Source organism: Strongylocentrotus purpuratus, unplaced genomic scaffold, assembly GCF_000002235.5.
Source record: "Strongylocentrotus purpuratus isolate Spur 01 unplaced genomic scaffold, Spur_5.0 spur5_scaffold_4, whole genome shotgun sequence".
Lineage (NCBI taxonomy): Eukaryota > Metazoa > Echinodermata > Echinoidea > Camarodonta > Strongylocentrotidae > Strongylocentrotus > Strongylocentrotus purpuratus.
In genome coordinates this window covers 18848317-18870884 of record NW_022145610.1, presented here as the reverse complement: position 1 = coordinate 18870884, position 22568 = coordinate 18848317, and the positions used below count along the sequence as shown (strand labels likewise).

General features: G+C 38.3%; 1 protein-coding gene across 1 annotated transcript; it reads left to right on the top strand.

Moving 5' to 3' along the window:
- Window positions 1-2299: 2299 nt before the first annotated feature.
- Window positions 2300-22270, top strand: LOC592161. The gene is made up of 8 exons (XM_795595.5): window positions 2300-2385; window positions 8344-8527; window positions 10535-10717; window positions 11720-11832; window positions 12201-12401; window positions 15266-15368; window positions 18303-18398; window positions 19160-22270. Exons 1-8 carry the CDS (start codon window positions 2353-2355, stop codon window positions 21250-21252), a joined length of 3006 nt encoding a protein of 1001 aa, XP_800688.4. The 5' UTR covers window positions 2300-2352; the 3' UTR covers window positions 21253-22270.
- The last annotated feature ends 298 nt before the right edge of the window (window positions 22271-22568 follow it).

Here is a 22568-nt window from a genome sequence, read left to right as displayed (position 1 = left end):
TGCATTTATCATGTTTTTTTCCATTAGATTTATCATGCATTTTTCTTTATTTCTGTATTGTTCTGTACCATCACTTTTCAGATTGATATATTTAGTACAACAATCATTGTATCTAGCATTGTTTTGCTAGTCATTTTTATGAAGTTTTTCTCACCTACATATCATGATGTGTGCTATCATTTATAAACTGTCAGTTTTCTTCTCCGAAACTTAGTAAATTATGAACAACCATTTTATATGAACAACCATATAAATGGGAGAGCCTTTCTTAGTGATGTGCATATTGTTCACAGAGAGTTAGAGCTCCACAGGAATCAGAGATGCTTCACAAATATATTCAAGGTAGGGGCTGCACCCCTTAAGAAGTTGAATACTATTCTATGGACACCTGTCTTCTTTTGTGCAGCGGGGGTGGTGTCTCCAATAAGTTTTTTGTTTCTTGCCTCGTATAATTTCATAACCAAATTGCCCTAAAAATGCATCACCACTCCACAAGTGGTGGTTCATTAGAAAGAATGCCCATTTTTTTCTTGATCACATGTTGAGTTTTGTAAGCTGGAAAGTTATGACTCAAGTAAGAGACACCCCCCCCCCATCACACCCCCTCCAGCAGCTATTGTACGGGGGTTTAACATGCTATATCTGAACAAGTCTTTAGGGTCATCTTGTATTGTCAAACATAAAGATGTTTCATACTTCACTTTTTGTTATGTTGTAAATGTAGATATTTTAATACTGTGATTTTGACAAAATCATCTGTTACAGCTAGCTCTGATAGTGGATGCCAAGATTGATATGTGTTTTTTCATTAACCTCATCTTTTATTACTCTGCAATGTTATGTATATATAACATTAGCAATGTGTGTAATAACAGTGTGAAAATTGTGTGCAATTTACTGTGGGATGATGTTTATTAATAAATTATAAGTATGATGACACTTTAAATGATGGTTCAGTTCGTATTAAATATGAAGAACTTGTTTATAGCTCCATATCACTGGTAAACATAAGGTTAAAAGAAAGGTATTGTACAGGTATTTATAATGATGATGATGTACGTGGTTATGTTGATGATGGTTATGATGATGATGAGTGATGATGATGATGGTGGTGGTTATGATGATGATGGTGGTGGTTATGATGATGATGATGATGATGATGATGATGATGATGATTAAGATGGATGATGATGATGATGATGATGATGATGATGCATGATGATGATGATGATGATGATGATGATGATGATGATGATGATGATGATACTGATGAGGATGATGGATGATGATGGTGATGATGGATAAAGATGATGATACTGATGAGGATGATGGATGATGGTGATGATGATGATGATGACGACAACGTCGTCGATGATGATGATGGATGATGATGATGATGATGATGATGGATGATGATGATGATGATGATGATGGATGATGATGATGATGATGATGATGGTACGGTGTTGGCGATGATTATGAATGATGATGATGATGGATGATGATGATGGATGATGATGATGATGATGATGGCTGATGATGATCATCATCATGATTGGTGATCATGAAGGTGTTGATTGATAGTGATTGATTGTGTTTATGGGGATGTCGATATTGTTGAAGATGTCTCATGGCGACGATGATAATCATGTGATGAGTGGTGGATTGGGGGAGGCAGGTGGAGGATCCATAAGTGTAGCCATATTAGCTTTTGTCTCCATCATTCTTAGATTTAAAATTTCCACAAGTTTTTATTGGGGGGGGGGGAGGGGGCTCTTCTCCCACCGGCCTTACCACTGACCCCCTCCATTTTGGGATAATTTCAATATTTTAATTTATCTCAAAACCTGTTGGGACGGGGCACTCCTCCAATTCTGGGAAAAGATTGAGAATTTAAATTCTCATTTGGAAGTGAGGAAAATGTATATGTTTGAAATTCCAGAAGATGTACGTCTGCCTCCATAATTATTGCCATCTCATGAATATTTTGATTTTCCAAATTTCTGTATAGTATACCCTCTCCCTTAATTAGTTCCTTCTTTTCGGGGGAGGGGGGGGGGCGGGGTCCTTACTCTCTCATTGTTTCTCCTCATCCATAATCATATGGTGTTGATATAATTTTCATGAACTCTAAAACTTAAATGCAAGTCCCAAATATCCTGATTGTATGAAAATCAAGATATATGTTACATTTTGTTGAGTTGTGTTTGAAAGCAACTCTATTAATATTCTTTCTGAAAGAGGGCTCGATAAGTAAGGTAGAATAAACGCATATACGTGTCTACTTCAAAGATACCATAATATTAATCAAGCAAATCAAATTGGCTATGCTCAGCATGCTAAACATAAACAATGGCGTCAGCCCAGCCGGAGGTGATTTACAAGGTGATTTTCACTTGATTTTATATTCTGAATAACCTATCAATATGTTTTAAGCTATCTGTTTTATGTAAATATGATATATTTTCTACGGATAATTTTCATTATGTATGCTAGATATGAAGAGGATCTGTGAAATTGAGCGTTAAATGTATGTCCGTTTGCGTGGGAGGAGCTGCTAGTTATTTGAGGCTGTCGCTGCATGAGACTTCGCGGAGAGTGTAGGGCTGCGTGTACGGTGTGATATGGGACCTGAGCTGCGCTGCGTGGACGTGGTCATGCAGAAGAAAACAAAGCCCGGAAATGAGTCAAAGTGTGTTGTGTTTATAAAGTATTTTTGGTTTGAACTATTTATAAACTTGGACTGTTGGACATATGCATGTATTTAAGTACATTTGCCTGTCTGTTTTGAAATGTGAGTGAAATTAATTAAATAATTTATATTCATACTAGGATCTACTCATGATAATCAAGTCTGATCTACTGTAAACTAGGTCTAGATTTAAATATTATTAACTCATCATTTGCTCATCTAGAGTCAGACTCTAGTCTCAGAGATTTAAAATTCTAATTATTCTATCTCTAATTCCAAGTTGCGTTAGATCTAACTTGACTCTAATTTTGTTGTAATGCCATTGGAAAATGCAATTGTTGGTTGCAATCAGTTTAGTTGAAAAAAAGAGAAAAACGTTTTCATGAGGGGTCAGGTCTATTCTTACAGGCTTGGTGATTTATGATATCGATAATTTGATATCACCAAGCTTTATACTTTCAACTTTGCATGCATTTGCCTGTGTGGAGAGCCATGTAAACAAAAACACAAATGTGAATACTACTCGCACATTCCCGTAAACATCGAACCTTGCAAACACCCTGCAGCATTTGCTGGCGGAGTCGTCTTTCTACTCATCCAACACACTTTGAAATTGGTCATGAATTTGATAAAAATGTGGCAATCTTTTACCGGAGTGACAGAGCTTTGCTCATACCTTCAACGTGTTCCGGATGATATTGAATTGACATGGAATTAACATGACAAACTTTAATATGGCCCTCTGTCAATTTGATGCAGATTTTACAACAGTAGCGATTAGTATAAATTCAGTGACACTACAGTATAAGCTAATTAGGCAAAACTTGTGGAAAAAATTCAGACTGAAAAATGTCAGAAATGCATAATTTTAACTCAGTTTCTACATGTATGCCTGTATAAACTCACTTGTAACTCACTTGATCCAGGATTATTCAGTCTTTATCTGCCAGGGCATCTTTCCACCATTTCTCAAGCCCAGATTTGAAACGTTTGATAGTGGTACTCTCCACAACATTGTTTTACAAAAAGGTTCCAAAAGCTATGCCATATGATCTGTATGCTAATCTTGATTTTGTAGCTTACTTATTTGAATGTCACATTGATTTTAAACAAGAAGTTACTTATTAAATCATGACAAGAAATGTGCAAAAATGTCTTCAATTTGTGGGCAAAGCTTAGTGATATTCATGTCGCACAGTCATCTCAGAAGTTGGCACATTGCAGTTGTTTCATTGCATGTATTCGAGGGATGCATTACATGTCTGGACTTGCATACATTCCTTGCTCTTTAAATTTATGTACAGTTTAAATTTTGTCATGATATACCTTCAAACTTAAAGATAAAACTTGTCAACTTTTTGTGAAATATTTATTTTGAAATTGGTCTTCCAATGATACCGGATATATACGCTTTTTGGAGGAAGAAGATGGTCTTAGCAGACTAGAACTTCAGCTTCATGTACCTTACATGTACATTTAGTTCTGCTCTTTTTGGTAATTAATGAAGTGTGTAATTTGTGTCGTGTTTTAATTACTTGAATTTCTTGTACCTTTCTGACTTGGTTGATCTGAAAAGATTGCCCATGTCAGTGTCTGCCTCTGATTGGTTTGGGTAAGATGTTAATTTGTTTTCCTTCATTTCCTTGCACTATTTTTTAACTAGCAACATTATATTATGATATTTGAATGGAAAAGGGTGGATTAATGCAGAAATTAAATGTAGGTCAGAAACGTACAATGATTAATTAATTATTTAGTGATTGGATCTTGAGAGGAGGTTGGAGGTTGTAATTACATTTTGATGGTATTAAACAATTATACTGTACCCACTAACCACCAGAAATATAACAATGGAGAGTATCATATGGGTACATACATGTACAATGTACATGCTCATTAAATGATCTTCTTCACCTTAGCTCTTCTGTTTTAGGTTTACTGATTCAATCATTTTTCATGTACCCAGTACTTTTTCTGTAACTCTAATGTTTACATGAATTTTCCATGAACTTAAAACAAAAAACAAAATGAAACAATACCCTCTCTGCAATGAAATTTAACACCCATAACTTTCTTTAAACCAATGAGAACGACCTTGGACGGACAATACGTAAACTGAACAAAAAGTTTAACATTGCCTCTAATGGACTATTAAAGGGAGGCTTTACTACTTCAGCAAGAAGGGATTAGACCACCCAGTGAGCCATCGAGGTCACTGTGACAGGTGGCTATCTCATTAACTCAGCTCTCATTTAACATAAGAAAAAGAGGATCATGGGGGACCAACAGGCACCTATTTGGGAAGTTTTCTATATAGAGGGAGCAAGTAGCTACAAGTAGGAAAGTGTGCCTTTAAAGTGATCAGGCAATTTGGAGTTTGTTTAATAGTGATAATAATAATGTTGAAATTGTATATCACTTTAATTATGACAATTTAATTATGTTTGTGTTAAACCAATATTATAATGTAAAGCACAAACGTAAAAATTTCTTTATTGTGTGCATACAGGTAGATACAATTTAAACTATAAAGTTAAATATTTTATTATCACTATTCAACCAACTTCATTTGAGGCAATGTTACATTTTTGTTTGTGATTTACATTATAAAATTGGTTTAGCACAAACATGCAAAGAAAAGATAACACTTCTGCAAAAAAAGATAGGTCTTCCGGGCTCCGGCTCCATTTAAAAGTTTCAGAGAAAATTGTATTAGCATAGAGAATTCCACAGAGCAGGATCTGATGCTATGAAGGATTGGTTTCCCTGTGCTTTCATATTTAAGGGGGTAGAGATAGAAGTTTTGTTTGGCAGTGTGACTGTATGCACGTCCATATCCATCCTGAATCTGTTGAATACCGGTAATTAACTCAAGGTTATTAGAAACAATGCATCCATCCACAGATTCTACACAAGGGCAGTTCACATATGGAACACATAATGAGAATAAAAAGATGAGCGTATAAAGAGCGTTTGTAATCTCACTCGTTTGTGTGTGAACACAAATTCTGATTAGTTAAATTGCAATTCTGATCATGATTCAAATTGCACTTACTGTAGATAGCATATTATTTAGTGAATACATGTACCCAAGATCTAAAGCCATCGGCTGTGTGTGACAACAAAAGTCAGTGGAGCACTCTGTTACCAACGAGGCTACCCGTCCCTCGGATAGGACGTTAAATGGAGGCCCTGTGTAGAGGAGAGTTACCACCTTTGCACGTTAAGAACTCACATCACTATTCGTATAAGGGGAGAAACCCCGGTGTAGTGGTCCACCTGCACACCTCAAATCACTGCAGTGCGTAATCTTTGTTGTATGAAGTAGCACTTAATGAGGAAGAAGAAGAAGAAATAGAAAAACATTTTATTTATCCTATGTGTGAACAGGGGTAAAAAAACTTTTTTTTTTTCACTGTGTGTGAATGGGTCCACTGACTCACTACATGACCTGTACTGTCGGTGCTTCCAATAAACAGGAAAGGCAGGAAAGTGATCACAAACTGACGTCCCACTAACACAGTTCCGATGGTCAACTTCCAGATAATTTCGGAATTAACCTTGATTGAGAATTTGTACCAAAATGAATAAAAGGCAGTAAACAAGTGAACAAAACTGCTATCTTTAGGCTAATTACTATCAGGTGTGGTGTAAGTGTGAAACACATGTTAAACCCGCAGTCCGCAAAGAGCTCCCATCGAACCAATACCAGCCTCCCACGAGCTTGGGCAGAGGATTATAAGTGGATTTTATCAAAAATCAAAGTTGTGACATTAAAGTTTATTTATATGTTTGTGAAGGATTATGGCGCCACGTCAGAAGGGTGGATTTGAACCATGCAAATGCTATCCAAATTGCTTTTACTTTAAGGTAAATAACTTTTTTGTACAAATTTAACTGCAGTTGTAAAGGTTTGGGTGAAGTTGCGAACTTAGAAGAAAGATTCTCACTTTTCATAACATTTTTCCCATATATATGTTATTTCATTTCATTTCATTTCATTTCATTTATTTTCATTTCCAACAAAATAAATAAAGTACACCTGTACATGGGATTGCATTGTACATAGTAAAATATATTTGTAATTGGTCCACAGTGTACAACAGGCATATAAAACAGGTTGGTCATGGAGTTCTATTAGCCTAATCTGTTTTTGTTTGCCTGATCTCATAACTTCAGTCTGATAACTTGATGGAAGTTTGAAATTGTACAGCAAATGAAGAGTTTAGAGTCATTCTTAAATGGCAAGTTTTTCATTTTGCATGCGTAGAGCAAGTCCTTCATACATGTGTGACTTGTATCAGCTATTATTTGGTGAAATATGTTCTTCAAGAATAAATCCTTGCTATTGTCATTTCTGTGTCTCTCCGACATTTCTTGTCACCGTGAGCATTGGAATAGAAATGCTAGCAAGTTTTAATTTTGCGTGCGTAGAACAAGTCCTTTATACATGTGTGACTGCTATTGTTTGGTGAAATATTTTCTTCAAGAATAAATCCTTGGTATTGTCACTTTTGTGTCTCTCCAACATTTCTTGTCACCATGAGCATTGGAATAGAAATGCCTTTCATCAGGGTATTCCTCTTTCTTTGAGAGTATTTGTTGAACTGTAGCAATGTCAATAGGAGCTCAGCATGCATGGGGCTTCTCAAGCTTTTCAAGTTGTTATCTTTAATATACTGTACTGTTCACCTAGAAGCAGTTACTACAGTATACATGATGTATACTGTATGAATCTCTCTCTCTCTCTCTCTCTCTCTCTCTCTCTCTCTCTCTCTCTCTCTCTCTCTCTCTCTCTCTCTCTCTTCTCTCTTCTCTCTTTCTCTTTCTCTTTCTCTTTCTCTTTCTCTTTCTCTTTCTCTCTTCTCTCTCTCTACCTACATCTATCTATCTACCTATCTATCTATCCATCTATCTATCTATCCATCAATCTATCTATCTTTATATTTATCCTTCTCTCTCTCTCTCTCTCTCTCTCCTTTTCTCTCTTCCACCTCTTTGCCACCTAATTTGTCAAAAGAATTGACTTGAGTTTAACTACATGTAAGTTTTGATTCTATTAGGCATAACAATAACATGTCTTCTTTTGGGAACAAAGTTCATATTGCATACTACTTCTGTTTCATGGATGAAAAACCAGCAACTAAAATTCTCAAACATAATTTACAATCAACAGCCCAATAGGGATAGCAACGTAAGAACAGATCCAACAATAGCTATTTATATTGAGACTTTACTCATTGCCATGATGTATCTGGGGGTGTTTCACAAAGATCCCAAGTTGAACTTATCTCAAAGTTGGACTTAATAATTATGGAAAGCCGTTGGCATCTTTGAAAATATTTTGTAAAAGTTATTTTTAAAGGCATAACATTTTGATTCAAATCGTTCTTATTGTCTCTATCAAGGAGATTTCATGTTCTTGATGTGGAATTTATGAAGAGTCTAAAATACTTGAATTTTTGCTTTTGAATATATTTTATTTTAAGGCTACAAATGGCTCTCCATAATATTCAAGTCCAACTTACGGTTAAGATCTACTTGGGAACTTTGTGGAACACCCCCAGATCCAACAATAGCAATTTGTATTGAGACTTTACAAAATGTCATAATTTAAAAGTATCTGTTCTACCATTCTGATTTCATTGCAGGGCTGGCTGAAGAAATCTACTGAACCAGAGTCAAATGCCAAGAAGAAGAATTTCCTGAATCGCTCGTCGTCGAGTTGGAAGAAACGTTACGTTGTCTTACTTAAAGAAACAGAAGATAATCAGGATGTTGCTGTGTTGGCCGTCTTTGACAAGGATGTGGCATGCAACTTTAATAAACCTCGAGGTATGGTGTCTTTGAATATCATTTGTGACACAAGACATGTTTAAACATGTTCATGTTTTTATGTATGCGCAAATATACATTGTATATATAGCAGCTACAATGCATTTATTGGTTCGATAATGCACCAATATTAATTTCTTGTATTATTTATTGATATGCACCAAAAAAAAAATCCATTTGTACCTGTATATCTTACAGGCGGGTTAAGACTTAGAGAAATGAAGGTGGATATTGGAAAAAAGGTACACAATAATTATACATACCAGTAGTGGGTACTTGTTTATGTACTTACAAGTTAAAAGTGAATAAGAAAAGTGTATTCAGATGTAATAAACATGTTAGTTTACAATATTGAACTTCAATAAAAGAAATAATAATAAGGCAGTTAAGATTTATACTTAGAAACAAATTATATGTTCATTGACACATGCCATGCCCATGAGTGGGAGGGGGGGGGGGGGTCCGGGATGCCATGCCAGTCTTAGTAAAATTAAATTTAGAGAAAAAATGTGCACGATAAGAAATTTCTTTACCAAAGAAAATTCTTAACATAAGTGTATAATTGCCCTGAAAACAGCTGCACAAATATATCTTGTAATAGGTTTATTTTGTCAGTCAGTCTATAAATGACCAATCTATGATATGTATGTGTAGATTGAACCACCTCTTTTCTAATTTTAATATGAAATTGAAATGAACGACTTGAGATCATGTAGTATATTTGTGCCATGTCATGTGATAAAGATTATCAGGAAAGGAAATAATTGTTCTTGACATTGGAGCTTATCTTTGAGTTCGAAGATAACACATCCTTAACGAAAGAAAATCAATCTTACTTTCATTTGACTTTTGTCTATAAAGTAATAGGTCTAGTACTGGTTTTGTTTATTATTATTATCCTGTTTACTTGATCCCATCCCAACATGGCTACTGAAAATCGCTCTCATGTTCATTTGTCTATAAAGTAATACATTGGAGGTGTAATGCTGGTTTTGTTTATTATTACTATTCTGTTGACTTAATCCCATCCTTAGAAAATGAAAATCACTCTCATTCTCATTTGTCTAAGTAATACTTTGGAGGTCTAAAGCTGGTTTTGTTTACTATTTATTTTCCTGTTTACTTGATCCAATCCCAACATGGCTACTGAAAGAACTGAAATGATAAACTACCATTGCTTTAAAGGGATTAGGTACCTTTGCCATAGATTCTGAAACAAAACCCTGGATTTAGCTCATGCTGCAATGATAGTTATAAACCTTTTGGTCAGTCAGGAATCCCAAGACTTTTAAAAGCTGATCGCCTGTCTGAAATTTCAAAAACCGTTTTCCTAACGATTTTTACAACACTACAGTCTATTGGGGGAAAATGAGTACCGGTATCGTAAAACCGGTCACTCAAAGATTTTTACTTTTTGAGGCACTTCATGATCATTTTGAAGCGCAATTTTTTTTTAGGGCTTCAATATTACACCATATCACAGACACTGATAACACCTAGGGCCATGCATCTCAGATTTAACATTGTTAAAGGTATACCGGTAGACCAGTTTTGGAAACTGCCCACTCTCAAAAAATGTAATGGAGCTCTTATTACCACCGATCATGTGAAAGAATATGTTTTGACCAATACGTGATGATACAAAGTTTGCCGGGAACCCGCCTACTAATTGATATATTTGGTAAATTATCATATCTATCAGGCCTGGAAAGATATCACACAGTCCCATATACATCTTTCTTTGTACAGTGCTTGTAATTTAACCAAGATTGGGCCAAATTTCTTATCAGTTTGATAATTCCAGAACCTTGCAGTACACACCAATACTTATATGCTACACTGTAGATGATCAACCTTTTCTGATCGGTTCCACAACGTTTCTTTCACAAAGCAATTGCATGACCAGAACTGGTCTATATCTTTAAACGATGCCTTTAATACAAACATAGTCAATCAATCTCTTTCAATTTTAATTTCTCTCTCTCCCTCCCCCTTATACCCTCCCAGCAAGCCTCAGGTTATCGCCGTGGTACAGGGTAGATAAGAAGTACGACCCGACGGGCAAGCAGCACATCTTTGAGGTCAGGACTTCCAGGTCAACATGGCGGTTCTTAGCGGACAGCCAGACCGTCATGGATCTCTGGGTCTTCTACCTGCAGATACAGGCCAATCTAAGAACAGATTTCCCAGGTATGTACAAATAATATCTAATGAACTTATGGGATAGCTGCCAACTGTTACGAAAAAATCGTAATTGTTACGAATTTCCCACCCTCGATATAGGCCTTCTATTATTACAAATTTCAATATTTTGTGCGTGTGTGTGCCATTTTCAACGGCTAAATGCCCATTCTGTCCTGTAAAGTATCCTACAACCATTTCACATTGGCAATTTGGGGATGTACATTGGTTCCTCAAACACACCAGTCGTGATGAAATCATGCATATTCAACCGATGATCCATGCACACAATTTCCGGCATTGATCCGGTTTTTTTTTTCTTCATACAATTTTGTCAGTAAATTACAACTTTTGGGATTGAGGTTAAATGGTCTGACATAGATGTGCGCTTTGAGCACATGATATTCAGTTTTACTTAAATGTTACTAATTGAAAATTCCAAATGTTGACAGCTATGCAATGGCAGACCACTTGGGGCCAGGTCGTCACAATGCCCTGTTTAGCAATAGAAAAGATGCAAACTTTGAAAAATTCAAAGTTTATTTTGGTTTTTGAATGGTTTTTCTTCTTATCAATATTGAATGCCATGGCAGCAGAACAAGAAATACCTCATAAACCAATGCCATTAAACCCACATGAAGACTGCTAACTGAAGAGAACAGTATTTGTAGGCATGTTATCTTTATGGAGTTGATACAGGCTTTAATGAGAGATACTGTTACAAGGTAACAAAAAAATGTTCACAATATACATGTAATGTTGTAAAATTTGAAAGAAGATCTGACAGGACATTGGGTTTAATTAACCTCAGTCCTTCACAGAAAGATGTTGTGAAGTATCTCCTTATGATTCAGAATCAGTGAGAAATAGTAGTGCCAGGGCTTCACGGTGTGAGTAGATTTTGTTAATGACCACTTTTCATATTTTTAATGCTAAATGAAACACACCTCACAATACAGCCTTCTTATCCCTGATGCCCTTCTTAATAATACTTCCCCCTCCCCTTTACAGGAAGGTGTTTTGAAGTATCTCCCGATGATTCTGAGTCGATGAGACGGATTGGCGCGAGGGCTTCCCAGTGCCTGCTTCATCTCTCAAAGTGGGGTCTCACACTCGCTCTCAAGGTAGGTCTCTCTCCCTCTCCCTCCCTCTCGCCCTCTCTCTCGCTCTCTCTATCTCTCTTTCTCTCTCTCGCTCTCTCTGTCACTCTGTCTCTCTCTCTCGCTCTGTCTTTCTCTCTCTCTCTGTCTCTCTCTCTCTCGCTGTCTCTCTCGCTGTCTCTCTCTCACTCTCTCTCTCTCTCTCTCACTCTCTTCCTCTCTCTCTCTCTCTGTCTCTCTGTCTTGCTCTCTCCGTCTCTGTCTCTCCCTCTCTCTGTCTCTCTCTTGCTCTTTCTCCCTCTCCCTCTCCCTCTCTCTCACTCTTCAAATGTAATATTATCCACATTTTTCAACTCAACTATTACTCTCACTTTCACATTCTTCGATAACAGCGTACCAGGTCCCTGGTGGCCCAGTGGCCGCTGAAGTGCATCCGCGAGTTTGAGAGCTCTGAGACCGGCCGCTTCTCCTTCAAGGCTGGACGAAACTCACCAATGGGGGCGGCTGACTATGTCTTTGCCACAGTGCTAGGTCAGGACGGTGAGATATACGACCTCCTGGATGCCTATACAACAGAAGACCTTAGTAGTCAGGTAACTTGTTCATTTCTTCTTTATCTTCCAAATCTTCCAAAGGCTTTGCAGCCTATTCCTATGATGAAATAAACATTGCAAGATGTGTGAGGAAGATTAAAGCAATTTACTGAAATATGCCCCAGGGGTGTGTTTCACAAAGACTAAGATTGACTTTAAGATGGACTTGACTATGGCAGGCCGTTGCTCTCATTATTGGTCTCTCACTTATGATCTTAAGAAAATATTTTTATGCCTCCGTTACGAAGTAGCCGGAGGCATTATGTTTTCGGGTTGTCCGTCCGTCCGTCCGTACGTCCGTACGTCCGTACGTCCGTACGTCCGTCCGTCCGTACGTCCCGTTCTCGTGATCGCGTTATCTGAAGAACCGATTGATGGATTCCTGCCAAACTTTGGTCATGTATGTTACTTGCAGAGCCGATGAACTGATTAGATTTTGGGGTCACGAGGTCAAAGGTCAAAGGTCACAGGGCTCATTATGTATGCAAAAACAGCTCGTGATCGCGTTATCTGAAGAACCGATTGATGGATTCCTGCCAAACTTTGGTCTTGTATGTATCTTGCAGAGCCGATGAACTGATTAGATTTTGGGGTCACAAGGTCAAAGGTCACAGGTCACAGGGCTCATTAGGTATGCAAAAAGAGCTCGTGATCGCATTATCTCAAGAACCGATCGATGGATTCCTGCCAAACTTTGGTCATGTATGTATCTTGCAGAGCCGATGAACTGAATAGATTTTGGGGTCACGAGGTCAAAGGTCAAAGGTCACAGGGCTCATTATGTATGCAAAAATAGCTTGTGATCGCATTCTCATTAGAACAGATTGATGGATTCCTGCCAAATTTCGATCATGTATGTATCTTGCAGAGCCAATGAACTGAGTAGATTCATGGGTCATGAGGTCAAAGGTCAAGGGCTCATTATGTATCCAAAAATAACTTGTGAACGCATTCTCATTAGAACTGACAGATGGATTACTATTTAACTCAGGACATCTTGCAGAGCCAATGAACTGAGTAGATTTTAGGGTCATCAGGTCAAAGATCAAAGGGTCATATATGTATATGAGAAATTGCTTGTAATCACGATATTCTGAGAACCTCTTAATGGATTACAATTGAACTTGAATTTGAAAAATTTCTTCTGTTTTGGTTTGTAAAATTGCTCTATGACGGAGGCATCATTTTCGACTGCGCGCAGTCGAAGTTCCATCTAGTTTACTTCAATAACGAACTATTAAAAAATGTAAATTCTGTAGATTTGTCACCACAATTGGAACGTCCCTTGAGAAACCAATGCCAGTAAATGATGAGAGAAATAGTGGCATGAAAGGTCTGCCATAGTTAAGTCCAACTTAAAGTTGATCTTAGTCTTTGTGAAACATTCCCCAGGAGTAGTCTCTGGAAGTGCTAGGGATTGTCCTGGGGGGCGTTTCACAAAGCCTTTTTTCAATGACAAATGATCAAACCAGTGACAAATCTGCTGATAACCAATCAGAAGCAAGGATTTCAGTAGCTTATAACACAAACTGTCATTTGTCACTGATGACAAGTTTTGTGAAACGCCCCCTGTACTACTGATGATGGTAGGCTGTTCCATTCAGGGATAGGGCTTTGGGAAAATGCAAATTTGTCAAAGTCGCCTCTTCCTGGCACTTCTTTACAACTTCTTCTCATGATTTATCCATGTCAATATGAGACATAATCAAGTCCAGATACTTTTATCTAACTCAAAAATATATCCCTGAACTAGGTGCACATACACATGTAGACTACCTTATAATTTTTAGAGGGATGTTCATTTATGAAGTTATTCTTGCATTTTATAGCAACTTCCTATGGTTTTGGCCTTTTTTAAAATTAAACCAAAAAGAGCAACAGCCCAGGTGCAAAATTATCACCTTCTTTTCAGTGATTTATATCAAAGCATATTGTTCGATATATATATTTTTTTTTGTATGTGTAGTTGAAAGGTAGCAAATAACAGGTTAAAGATGAAGTTGAGTTCTGGTCATGCGATTGCATTGTGAAAGAAACGGTGTGGAACCGACCAGAAAAGGTTGATCATCTAGCACATAAGAATTTGTGTGTATTGCAAGGTTCTAGAATCATCAAAATGATAAGAAATTTGGCCAAGTCTTGGTAAAATTACAAACACTTGCACAGAAAGATGTATATGGGACTACACGAACATGTGGCGTAAAAAGCCGCCCCCCCCCCCCCCCCCCCCGATTTTTACGATGTTACATGCATATTTCGAATATGAAGGCATTTGAAGAGCCATGCTTTTCAGGGAAGATGTCTTAACTGATGTTTTTCCATACTTGCATAATAAGAATGAGTAATATTCACAAATTATTTTTCACCTCTTCCCAGAACTCAACCTTCTCTTTAATCTATTTGAGATTTGCTGTTATGATTGTTTATTTTAGAAATTGAAATATTCACTGAGCATTTTCAGTACGATAACTATTTATTATTTGTCAATTAATTATTTGTATCACCATGTTTAATTAAGTGTGATGTCAAGATATGATTCATTTACATTGAGTTAGATTGAATTTCTATTGTCATCTAAATAGAGTCCCACCGCGGCACTAATGTCTTTTGGCAAGACAATAATCTACATTTTCCACACTCCACCCAGGTGAAGTAAATGGGTTTCTGGTAGGAGGAAATCCCTTGAATGCTTGAGTGCCTTTTCATGTTAGCTTGTCTAAAGCCGGGGTAATAATATGCTTGGAGGGCCCTCTGAAGGAACAGTATTTATACTGATGAAGCTACCCTGGGTAAACAAGACATATTATTATTATTTATATTAATGTAAATGTAACATTAACGTCTATATCTGCGTTTTCTTACAGCCGGAGAACCAGTCAGGTCCTGCATCAGCCGAAGTAGTTAACCAAGACTATGAGAGGCTGAGATTAGCAACCTTTGGTCTCCTTCCGCGGAGGGGCTCAGAAGGTAAGAGATTATCATGTGACCACCTCCTCTGCCCCCACCACAAACTACCCCCCCCCCCCCCCCCCTCCCCTTGCTCCTCTCCCTTCCTCATTTCCTAGGCCAATATCCTTTCACACTCTGCTATGGGAGGTGTTTCATAAAGCTGTGCGTAAAGTTACGCATGACTTTACGAATGACTTGAATATGAAGAGCTAAATGGGATTCTCAAATCATTTTAATTGCCTAAGCTAAAGTTGAAATATGCAGATGTAGGTTAACCTCATCATTATTAATAAAACATTTTAATGCAAAGTGTATTTTTGGCTACAATTTAAGTGAGATTATGGGAAATACAGTCACACTTTGTTAAAATGTCAGGAAAAACTTTGAGCATCCCATTTGGCTCTTCATATTCAAATCATTTGTAAAGTCATTCGTAACTTTACCAGAGCTTTATGAAACACCCCCGTGCTGACATAAGAATCCAATAATATGAGAGGTTATGACTGGCAGATACTTGTCCTCCTGCTGAGGAGAGGCTTGGAAGATAAAAGGGAGACAGAGAGAGAGAGACAGAGACAGAGAGACAGAGACAGAGAGAGCACCTCCCTCCTCTCCCCTCCCCTGACCCTCTTAAATAGAACTATATCTACAAAGGCGCGATAGCTCAGTTGGTAGAGCAGTGGTCTCGTAATCCATCAACCCGCGTTTGATACCAAGTGCCCTTTGATAAGGCATTATTCCTCATTACCCGGTTCCTCGGAGAGGACCTAAAGCCGTCAGTCCTCTGGTTGCTTATTAACAGAACAAGCGCTTTCTTAGCAGTCAGGTTAAACAACCACCACTAAACTAAACTACATATGTATAATTATTTTTTATTGGATGAGTCAAGGAAAACGTGGTCAGGTAGGGACAAATACAATTTAAAGGGATTGGGTAATTTTGTCTCAGATTCCGAAACAAAATCCTGGATTTAGCTCATGCTGCAATGGTAATTATAAACCTTTAGGTCAGTCAGGAACCCCATGAATTTACAAGCCAATCACCTGTCTGATTATCAAGATATTTATGATTGAAAATCGAAATTAAATTTTGCGTTTTCCTAATGGTTTTTATAATACTACAGTCTATTGAGAAAAAACGAGTTTGGTAAAAACCGGTCACTCAAAGATTTTTACTTTTTTGAGGCACTTCTTGATCATTTTAAAGCGCAAATTTTTCAGGGCTTCAATATTACACAGACACTGATAACACGTAGGGCTGTGCATCTCAGATTTAACATTGTTCAACGATGCCTTTAGCCAACTCTTTGGAAGTCGTTTACACAATTCTTTTAATGGTAGTCAGATCTTATCAAACAGCTATGCTGAGAACATCCCTCAATGCTCAGGAAAGACTACCTTTGGAAGTCGTTTACACAATTCTTTTAATGGTAGTCAGATCTTATCAAACAGCTAGGCTGAGAACATCCCTCAATGCTCAGGAAAGACTACCTAAGACTTCCTGATATCTTTCCTGGTTGCAGTAGATCTCTATCTCTCCCACAGAAATAGAAACTAACATTCATTGTTTTCAATGAAATCACCTATATATGTAAAGAAGCTATGTTTATAATTGTGGGACTTGACAATTGAAATTGTACATATGCAGTATTGGAGGTTATGGGTCATCTGGAATCAAAACATTTAGTCATTTTATTGGTTGGGTTGACGATCAAAGTTTGCCACCCCTTTTGATAACACCAACAGAAGCCATCGGATTTCCTTTGTTCCCAAATGGTCCATATCTTTTGGATGGCCCTGATCATTGTGTGGTTGGTATATTTAATTGAAGAGCTGAATTGGCTGCTTTAGAAAAAAAATGAAAGTTCAAATGAATGTTATCTGATCGATGTTTATTGAATATATGGAGATTATAAGCTTTGTTCTCTACCCCCCCCCCCTCTCTCTCTCTCTCTCTCTCTCTCTCTCTCTTTTTCTCTCTCTCCCTCTCTTTCTCTCTCTCTCTCCTTCTCTATTTCTGTCTATCTGCTTCTCTAGCTCTCTCTCTCTCTCTCTCTCAATCTATATCTTCTCTTTCTCTCTCTCTCTTTCTTTCTCTCTCTCTCTCTCTCTGTCTCTTCCTTTCTCTCTTTTTCTCTCACCCTCACCCCCCCCCCCCCCCCCCCCTCTCTCTTTCGCTCTGAATACCACTTGGCCCACTCTCCTTGCAAACTGCAATACATAATGTAGTTTGTTGGACTTTGGCTCTTGCATGACAATATTCATGTTCACTTAGATAATTATTTCTATTCCACTATGTGTCTTTTTAGAATCAGTTAAAGCCAGTAATGATGTTAGGTGGTATCCTCGAAAGCGGACTAACTTTAGTCCATGGTTTAATCCTCTGACTAAGTATGGAATGCCAAGTGTCCATATGAATATATTTTTGAATAATTTGATCTCTAAATTACCATTATAACATAATTATTTCATATTTATATTGTTGTTTATTAATTATGCTATTACAATTTATTTTAATTTAGTGACAGATCAATTATTCAAAAACATATTCATATGGAAACTTAGCATTCCGTACTTAGTCGGAGGATTAAACCATGGACTAAAGTTAGTCCACTTTTGAGAATACCACCCTTTGACTCTTGTTTCATTCAGTGCCTTTCAGATTATTTTTTTCTTTCAAGTGCCATCATTCTCCCAGATGCCCTACATAATTACTTCAGTATATCATATAATATATATATATATATATATATATATATATTTAGGATTTATTGAAATCAAATCACATCGAAAACCAAGAACAAACAGTCTGAAGACAGACACCTGTCTTGGGTACAATATAAAATTTAAATCAAGTATACATAATAAAATAGCAGTAACGAATACATAAATATGTTACATAAGTTAAAATATCAAATAACTATTACATTACATCAAATGTTTCTCCATGAAGGTCGACCGATCTCCCCTAACCACACCCAGCACAGCCAGGCCGTCCCTGTCCCTGGACGACCCAAGAACTATGATCGGCTGGACCGATCAAGAGATGGTGAGCCTCAAACTTCTATCCTGTTGCAGATACAGTTTCATGAAGATTTATAATTCATCCACTAATATTGAAATTATTAGCAAATTTTTAAAATCGATTACTGGAAGTACTCAAAATTGCTTTGTGAAGTTTCACCAGTTTCTACTGGCTTCTTCTGGTGGTGTTTGTACCCCCAGAAGTACTTCCAGCAATTACTGGTAACCTACAGCAGTGCTAATAGTCACAGATACAATTTATATACATTATTTGTATATTACATTTATATGGATTTAACATTTTCATAGTATGAATAGGAATATTGTAGAATTCATGTAGATTAGTGCCAATTTCATCAAGAAAATGTGAATCTATATTAAAACTACATGAAAATCTAAACACTGAATTATGAATTTAGTAACGGGTGAGGTAATTTGAAGAGATGATTGGTACCATTAAAAAAAATGTTTAAAAATTGCAATGAATAGAGACATCATTTTGGATATTGGGTCATCTGTTAACTCTTGCAGTTTTCCCTGATGACTGCAAGATGAAAAGAGTCAATAAAGTTGTTGTTGTGCCAGCAATAATGCTAATTGAACCCAAATACAATCCTACATTACCATTGGCCTGGTTTGAAATAGGTCATAAAAATTGATTAATAAATTGGTAAAATAAAGCAGATGTGTTTGGAATGTAATTCTTTTTACTCTGCTCGAAGATCTGTATCTGTTCAAAGAGAGATTCATAAAGCCTTTATTTTTGTATTGCTTCAAACTTTTTAGGTTCCAACAAAAGACTTGACAGGACCAAGAGTGACAAAGTGAAGAGAACTCAGGCGGCGCCACCGGTACCATCTCGTACCCCGTCCTTACCCCCGAAGACATCCCGCCCTCCCAGCGCATCCTCGTCTCTTGCCATGGAACCAGAATACAACCTCCCGTATGCAGACATGGGAGGAAGATCAGTGGAGGATGAGAACCTGCCGTACACCGAGATGGGTTCTGCATCAGTCAACACACTCACCAGACAAGGGTTGGGTCGTGACAGCAAGGACCGGATGACCTGGGATGTACCCATTCCCCGAACTCTGACGAATAGCACCGCGGCCAGTGACAGATCGAGTTACCAGTTAATGGATTTCACACCCCAGTCGTACCGTAACACGCTCACACAGAGCTATGAGAACACCCCCCTCATCAGTCCCAGTCCAAGGGCGAGAGGGATGTCCAATGGAGGGTTTGTGAATTCCCCGATGCAAAGGGCGATGACGGAGTTGACGATACAGGATCACGAGTATCACATGGTGGAGTCGACTCGAGGTGCTGCAGGAGGGGATGGATCAGATCCTCCAAGCCCTCTGGTACACACCTACTTTGAAGGGGAGTTCACAGGAAGCAAGGGCTCCTCTGGAGAGAGGGAGCACCATTATCAAGGAGTGGATTACGAGGGTGTCGGTCCGGAGGGTTCCCTGTCGCGCTCTTTCTCCCTCGGTAACCTTCGTAGCCCAACATCGATCACAGACTCTTACATCGACAGATCACCAAACCTTGGGTCTCTGGACCTCGCCTTTTCTTTCTCACCTGCAAACATGCCAAACTGGATGAACGAAAGACAGTTACCATCTCTACCTCGCGATGAAGTTCCACCAACTGAAGAGAACCCATACGTTGTGTCCCCCAAGAAGGGTAGGTATGCCTACGAAGACGTGAACAATATCTTCCCACCCACTCCTGCGCAGGGTGCCCAACAAACGGAATATGAATCTGTCAGTAATACATCGGCAGAAGAAATCAATGTACAAAATCATGTCATGCGGCAAAGCACGTTTTCAGAGGGATATGTAGACTCTAATCTTGTTCGATCACAGACAGACAGTTTTCAACCCAATACTGCAAGGATAGTCACACAAGAATCTGCCAATGTGGCACACTCGGCCATCGTTGAACCGGGCGTGATGTACGCACAGGTTGTAGCATCGGTTCCAGCTCCAGAAGCGGAACCAAAGGAGAAACGGAAATCATTCAAAGCCAGGACACTAGAGCGAGTCAAGATGAAAAAAGCAAAATCCCTTGTGGACCTTTCCGTAACCCCAAAATCTCCTGAGCGAAGATCAGTGGCACTCGAAGACATGGACAATACAAAGGTAACTAATAGTCTAGGGCGTCCAAAGAAGATGAAGAAATCTAAATCGAATCCAAACCTGCTGTCGGAGCAACCCTCTTCAACTCCTGAGGTCGCACAACATTTCATCTCGCCAAAGAAAGGTGCAGACATCAAACAGTCCCCTGTGACAGGGGTACGCAGGAAGTTTGGTTTGGGACTGAAGATGATGAGGCAGAAGAGTCGGAGCCAGGATGAGGAAGGTGGCGGGGAGAGTCCAGGAAAACCCAAAGTTTTGCCAAGTTTTGCCAAAATAGACGTCAAAGGCATCTCTACAACGGACAAGACAAAGTCCTACTCCAGAAGATCACAAGGTCAGCTGAGCGATCTACCGCTCGATGGTGCCGTCGATGCGAAGATCAAACAGGCAAAGGAGAAAGGAGGGGCAGCGGGAAAGAGACAGCGAACAGTGTCGGCAGGATCTGCCATGTCTGTTCAGTCTATGTTGAACGAGCAATCAAACTCTACTGGTATGATCACCAACCCCCTTGCGTTGGGTTCCCAGTCCCCTGGCGAGTCTTCGGAAGGACCGGAGCTGGATGAGCAGGGTTACCTCTCGCCGTCGGAGATAGGCTCTCCTGTCAAGATGATCGCGGATCCTCTGAGTGATAGACCGCTCCCAGAGCGCCCTCTTCCCAGCCCTCCGTCACATTCCCAGAGTGCACCACTCTCAAAAGTCAGGGACGCCAAGATCACACAGGTTTGGGAGCTTTGATATTAAGATCTCAATTTAATCAACGTTTATTACATTTTCTGCCGTCTAATCGTGTAGGAATGCTTAGTGCTCAATTTAACGGTCCAATATAAGCAGTACCATTTGATGTACAATTTGAATATGTGAAATCTTCCTAATTATGGTCCCTTATGCGTCAGTCACACCTTTGTGTATTTGACTTGCGTATTGCTGCGTATTTATGACGAGCCGTTTTAACATTTATTCCTATTTCTTGATATCAAGAAATGATTTTCTGTTGTAAATCAATGGTAATTCTTGATATAAAAAAATGCTTTTGCATAATGAATAGATTGGTAAACCAAAACAATATTTCTAACTGGTGTTTCTAATCGGAAAAAAGGATATACGTGTATGATGAAGGCCACTACAGCTTTGCAATTTGTGATATATGACATATTGATAACATAGAGACCAACATGTTACAGATACTTATCATATTTTCTAGTATCTCACCTCCACACAAACAGGGTACTCTTTTCTGCATAAAAACATACAAATTATGTCAGAAGTAAAGATGTTGATTTCTATCAAAATATCAAACTTTAAAAGGTTTTATTTAATCCTATCAGTTGAAGTTATATTATTGTTCTTCCATTTGTGTGAATGTGTGAGGCTGATTTTAGTATGATATATGTTTGCCTCATAATTTCATATTGTGGTCATTATAGTTTTCACTGCTTAAGATCAAACTGCCAGATCATGTGCAAAAAATATAAGCAATATTGATTTATTTGAAGAGAGATATGCATGTACTTACTGAATTTCACTGCGTTGAAGTATTCAGGCAGAGTTTTATCGTAGCATTCAGTTAACATGGTGTCACATATTACAATAGTGCATCAAGGCCCCGTCTTATAAAGAGTTGAGGAGGCGGGATAGCTCAGTCGGTATAGCAGTGGTCTCGTAATCCGGCGACCCGGGTTTGACACCATGGCGATGCGCTCGTGCCCTTTGGTAAGGCATTAATCCTCTTTACCAGGTCTCTCGGAGAGCACCAACAGCTGTCGGCCGTCTGGTTGCTTACTTACAAGCATTTATGCAGTCAGGTAAAATAAACACCACTACATATCAATCGCAACTATTTTCATAAGAGAAAGGTGACTACAAAGTTGCAATTGATGGGAGGACTTGCTAATCGCAACTCTTTATAAGACATGGCCCTAGGTTATGTTTCACAAAACCGTCATATAAGTTCACCGATATCACATTGAAACGCTTGAATTAAAGGGGCTGTAGCATGGGAAATACTCGTTGACACCATCTACGTCTCTTTTGGACAACTGCACTTAAATGAA

Bases quoted from the DNA above. Each gene is read 5' to 3' on its own strand.
- LOC592161 (XM_795595.5), top strand. From the start codon at position 2,353: ATGGCGTCAGCCCAGCCGGAGGTGATTTACAAG. The intron at 2,386-8,343 runs GTGATTTTCACT...ATTTCATTGCAG, and splicing joins AGCCGGAGGTGATTTACAAG to GGCTGGCTGAAGAAATCTAC. The intron at 10,718-11,719 runs GTATGTACAAAT...TCCCCTTTACAG, and splicing joins TCTAAGAACAGATTTCCCAG to GAAGGTGTTTTGAAGTATCT.